General features: G+C 62.7%; 1 protein-coding gene across 2 annotated transcripts in view; it reads right to left on the bottom strand.

Moving 5' to 3' along the window:
* The window catches only part of PCDH1 (protocadherin 1), a 28,888-nt gene that overhangs the window by 5,587 nt on the left and 17,483 nt on the right, over window positions 1–5,818 (bottom strand). Inside the window, exon 2 of one of the 2 annotated variants that reach the window (XM_017733393.1) lies at window positions 2,629–2,636. In XM_017733393.1, coding sequence (XP_017588882.1) covers window positions 2,629–2,636 — 8 coding nt within the window. Of the gene's footprint in view, window positions 1–2; window positions 457–2,628; window positions 2,637–5,818 lie in introns of both variants that reach the window. The other variant, XM_017733394.1, reaches the window with a different exon arrangement.

Raw genomic sequence — 5,818 nt, 5'->3', positions numbered from 1 at the left:
TGGTGTTTTGGGGGATGGAGAGGGTGAGGACGGGCGAGGCGAAATTGGGGGTGTTGTCATTGATATCCAGCACCTCGATCTGCCCCTCGAGCAGGCGCGGGCTGCTGTTGGCGTTCAGGTTAGTGATGGACACCTCGAACTCCAGGAAGCAGGGCTCTCCGGGCAGGAGGTGCTGGCACTCCCGCAGGTTCTCCCGGTCGATGGAGGTCTCTGTGGTGTAGATGTCCCCAGTCTTGCCATCCACACGGAGGTACGGGGCCCCCACTTCCAGCTTGTAGAGATGCCCCATGTCCGGTAAGCCATAGTCGGAGGCCAGGCTCCCTATGAGGCTGTTGGGGGGTTGTTCCTCCTGCACTTTGTAGACCGCACGTGTCCCCGAGGCCAGGGCAGGGAGCTGGCAGAGGAGCCACAGGCCCAGGCAGGATGCCAGCGAGTTCATCCTGCGCTGCAGGGGAGCTGGAGGAGACACAGACACTGGAGGTTAGGGACCAGCCCACTTCCCTGGCTTATCCCACTGCACCATGTGGGGCTGCACATGGTCCTGGCACAGCTCCCAAAGGGAAGGGGCTGCTGGGGCTGGCCCAGCCGAGGGCTCCTGGCAGCCTCCAGTGCCCTGAAAGACCCGTCTCGGCTTGCAAAGTTCCTGCAACGCCCTGCTGGAGTGAGTAACCCATCATTGAAACCTCAGCCCTGTCACTTGCAGGAAGCCACTCCTGCCACTGTCCACCCTCTTCGTCACCACACCAACTGTAATTAGACCCAACGAGGCACACTAACAGGGTGGACTGCAGGCAGCCTGCTGCCAACAACCCGATGGGAGCCGGCCAGGCTCCGAGACAGCTTCTCACCACCCAAACACAGGAGCATTGTGTGCCACCAGTGCAGGGGCACTGCCTGCCACGCACGGCAGGGACACACAGGCACTGCATGCAGCTGCCAGGACTGCAGAAACGGGAGCACCAAACGGGGAGCTCTGCCTGCTCCGCGGGGATGTGGGGCTGACACCCATCTGGCACTGCGGGGACATGAGACACTGAAGGGACACAGGGCTGACACCCACCCAGCATTGTGTGCCACCAGTGCAGGGGCACTGCCTGCCACGCACGGCAGGGACACACAGGCACTGCATGCAGCTGCCAGGACTGCAGAAACGGGAGCACCAAACGGGGAGCTCTGCCTGCTCCGCGGGGATGTGGGGCTGACACCCATCTGGCACTGCGGGGACATGAGACACTGAAGGGACACAGGGCTGACACCCACCCAGGGACACGGGGCACAGCAGGGAGGCAGGGCTGCCATGCCCCCAGCACTGCAGGGACACGGGGCACTGGCAGCACACAGCTCCCTCCCATCCATCACTGCCTGCCCGGCAGGACCCGCAGCAGCCATCACTCTGGGGACACAGGACACTGCAGGAACACAGCACTGTCACCCGCCCAGCACTGCAGGGCTGCAGGGCACTGCCCGCACTGCAGGAACTGCACCCCTCCACCACTGCAGGGCCATGGGACGCTGCAGGGATACAGGGCTGCCACCCCTCAGCACTGCAGGGCCGTGGGGCACCGCTGTGGCAGGGACAAAGCAGCACTGCCCTCGCCGCACTGCCAGCACAGTGGCACTGCCAGCCTCGCACTGCGAGGTACAGAGGCACCACCCACCCGGCACTGCAGGGATGCAGGGGCCCTGTGCCTCATCCCTCCTGCACTGCCTGTGGAGCACTGCTGCTCCCGGTGCCCCTGGCACTCCGAGGGACACCGGGTCCCTGCCCAGGCTGCGCTGCAGTGCAGGAACCCCCCGGGCAGCCCCTGGCAGTGCCCAGCCCCGGCGCACTGCAACGGCAGCGCAGCATCCCCCTCGCTGCACAGTCACTAGGCAACCCCACACCCTGCGCCAGCGGCTCCTGTTCCCTTCCTCACTGCAGACACACTGTTCCTTCCCATTCCCTCCCACTCCAGTCTGGGACATGGCACACACTGGGTGCCCACCCCGTGCCAGTGCCCACCCCGCTGCTGCAGCGGCGGTGCCAGGAGCACTGCCCCCCTGCATTGCAGAGACACCCCTGCACTGCTGCACCCCTGCACCGCTGCCCCTGCCACTGGCACCTCCTCCCTGTGCCCACACACTGCCCAGGCCGTGCCAGGCATACCGCCAGCCCCACAGACTGTCCCCTCCTGTGCCAAGCCACATGCCTTGCCACCAAGCCCCTGATAGCTGCTGGGCTTGGCCACCAGCTTTCCCGTCCCCTGGTTTCCGTTCTGGGAACACATTTTCCTCCTCCAGGGTCCAGGAGCACCCACGCAGCTTCTGCTGAGCTGTGAGCGTAAAGGGGTTCAACGCAGCTCGCCGGCACCCAAAAACCCAGGGATTGGGTGCCCTAAAATTAACACCCGCAAACATCTGCCAAGGCCCCGCAGCATCACCCTCCTCTCACCGCTCCCATCGCTCCCTCTGTCCATACTCTGCACCCAAGGGTAAGCAAACGCTCCATGGGCAAGCGCTCCATCCCCATCCCCCTCAGTGGTGCCACGCAGCAAGTGCCCAGCTCCTGGTTAGCCTGGCATTGTATGGATCATCAGCAAGTGGAGCACCCTGCACTGTCCTCCTCGGTACTTCCCACAAGCCAACAGCTCCCGGTCCTTCCACCTCTCTTCTTGCCCATGGATGTGGGGACATGGAAGAGATGAGCTCTGCCTCCACAGTGAAAATACATCTCCGGGTCTGGAGAGGAAACGGTGGCCCTGAAGCCAAGCTCGCCTCTTCTCCCTTGTCCTGCCACTTCCTTTGTGCAGAGCAGAGCCATTCCCAGCTGGCTGAGGCCGTGCAGAACTGCCCTCACCGGCGCTGGGATGTGTGACTCAGGGAGGAAGGCATGAGGAGAGCAAGACCTCTTCCATCCTTGGACCAAGCTGAGGATGGAGGAGCTCAGGAGCCGAGCAGAAACACAACAGATCTCTGCATCAACACAGGGAGTGTGTGCACACACGCGTGTGTCTGTGCTGGGTGTGCACTGTGAGCATTCCGGGGGTGTGCACCTGCCCAGAGCACGGCCATGTGTCCGTAGGAAAGGGCACAGCTGTGCCCTGGCAGGGTGTGCAGCGTGTCACACACACACAGAGCACACCTGTGCCCTGGCAGGGTGTGCAGGCGTGTCACACACACACAGAGCACACCTGTGCCCTGGCAGGGTGTGCAGGCGTGTCACACACACACAGAGCACACCTGTGCCCTGGCAGGGTGTGCAGGCGTGTCACACACACACAGAGCACACCTGTGCCCTGGCAGGGTGTGCAGGCGTGTCACACACACACAGAGCACACCTGTGCCCTGGCAGGGTGTGCAGGCGTGTCACACACACACAGAGCACACCTGTGCCCTGGCAGGGTGTGCAGGCGTGTCACACACACACAGAGCACACCTGTGCCCTGGCAGGGTGTGCAGGCGTGTCACACACACACAGAGCACACCTGTGCCCTGGCAGGGTGTGCAGGCGTGTCACACACACACAGAGCACACCTGTGCCCTGGCAGGGTGTGCAGGCGTGTCACACACACACAGAGCACACCTGTGCCCTGGCAGGGTGTGCAGGCGTGTCACACACACACAGAGCACACCTGTGCCCTGGCAGGGTGTGCAGGCGTGTCACACACACACAGAGCACACCTGTGCCCTGGCAGGGTGTGCAGGCGTGTCACACACACACAGAGCACACCTGTGCCCTGGCAGGGTGTGCAGGCGTGTCACACACACACAGAGCACACCTGTGCCCTGGCAGGGTGTGCAGGCGTGTCACACACACACAGAGCACACCTGTGCCCTGGCAGGGTGTGCAGGCGTGTCACACACACACAGAGCACACCTGTGCCCTGGCAGGGTGTGCAGGTGTGTCACACAGGACAAGGAGCACATCCTTACCCCAGGTGTGAGCTCGAGCTCCTGCACGTGTGCGTGCCCCACACAACGCGTGTGCCCGCGTGTGCGCATGCCCTGGCGCCGCCGCCTGTGCACGTGTGTGATGTCACCCGTGCGGGGGCACTGGCACCTGGGTCACACTCGTGTCTGCCACACCCCCGGTGTGCGCTCACACCAGACCCCCCACATCCAGCTGCCTCCATGAGGTGAAGCTGCCCCGAGCTCCAGCACCCCTGTGTTGGGAACGGCTGTGAGTGAGGACAGGAAGATGGGCAGCTCCAGCTGTTGGGAAGGGGCTCCTGGAGGATGCCGGGGCTGGGAGAGGGGCTGTGCCCGCTGCTGGGCTGTTTGCACTGGGCTGTTTGCACTGGGCTGGGCCCTGGTGCTGGTGACGTAGCCACATCCTGACTAAGCCCTGGTGCGAGGTGAAAGAGCACAGGGAAAGGGGAAAGTCTCAAGGCAGTGCTGATGCCTCACATGGCTGAGGGAGGGCCCAGCAGCTGGAAATGCCAGGAGCCCTGTGCCAGCCTGGAGGAGGAAGGGCGTCACCCAAAGGTGCCCAGCACCCAGGATTTCTGCTCCAAAAACAGGGCTGGAGTCTGAACCCAAGTCCCATTCCTGCAGGTGAAGGAAGGAACCCTCCAGAGCAGGGCGGCTGGAGGAGAAGAGGGGCTGGGAACCTGAGGGGCCCTGGGCTCGGCAGGATAAGGAATCAGCAGCGTCAGGAATCCTGCTTGGCACCCAGGGGTGTGAATGACACAGCGCAGACATGAGAGCCCAGAGCTGGGTGTGAAGAGGAGGAGAAGGAGGAGGACGGGGAGGAGGAGGAGGAGGAGGAGGGGGAGGAAGCCTCCACAAGCACGTCTGTGCAGGAGACACAGGCTTCCCAGGGGCCAGTCCAAGGCACCAGGCTATTTTCCCATGGGATCTAAGGACCATCCCACACTTTCTTCTCTGGTGCCAGGCACCTTTTTCCAACCTGCTGGCAGAGCACAGAGCACTTAAAAATAAAAACCCCTCCCAAAACAACTATTCCTCCGCACACACAATTCTCCCTACGGGGAGAGTGTGAGAGAGACTGAACCACATGAGAGAGGCGTTAGTCACGCTGCTTAATGCATGACTGGGAAGCTCTCGGAGGACAGTGGCATGCAAAATCTGACAGAATTCAGCCAACCCCACCAAAAAAAAGAAAACAAGCCTTAATGAGAGAGAGGTTATAAAGCGCCACGAATTTAAGCAACTGCTTGAACAAGCCTGTGCTCCCTGTGATTCCCACAGCCTCCTGGCCCCGTTCCACGGGAGGCAGCACCGCTTCGGGAATGGGCACCGAAGTCCAGCCTCTCCTTGCTCCCAACGGCTGATTGCGTGGCTCGGAGACACTGCTTACAAGTCTGTCCAAAGCCTGCACTGAGCACACAAGTGCTAATCCCCCCCACACTCCCCCCAGCCCGGCTCCAGCACTCGGAGCTGGAGCAACATCCCAGCGAGCAGCAAACAGCTCATCCCAGCTCCGCTCGGAGATCAGGGATCGCGTTAGCCGAGAAGACGGCCGCTGATGGTCAGTCCTGCGCCGAAGGCACGGATGGGCTGAATCCTGGGTATTCCGTAGCACGTCCCAGGATTTGCTCCAGCTCCGGCTGCCACTGCGGCTGCTCGGCGTTTCTGCAGGCTGGGCCCGAGCGAACAGAGCCAGAGCACCCCACGAGGAGGAACCCCACTGGCTTGGCAACAGCGTCACCCCAAAATCATCCCGGAGAAGCTGGGCAGTGATGAAAACCCGGCAAAGCCCAGGGCCCTCCCTCTTCTTGCTGCCTTCTCCACATCCCTTCCAACTCTGGCAGCCAGCGAGGCAGAGACCTGTCAGAGCCTCCCTGGAGTGGCAGCCCCCCCCCCCCCCCCCCCCGCG

The sequence above is a fragment of the Corvus brachyrhynchos genome, unplaced genomic scaffold, assembly GCF_000691975.1.
Source record: "Corvus brachyrhynchos isolate BGI_N302 unplaced genomic scaffold, ASM69197v1 scaffold545, whole genome shotgun sequence".
In the NCBI taxonomy this organism is placed as follows: Eukaryota; Metazoa; Chordata; class Aves; order Passeriformes; family Corvidae; genus Corvus; species Corvus brachyrhynchos.
Note: the sequence above shows the minus strand (reverse complement) of the source record. Positions and strands in the feature narration are given on the sequence as shown.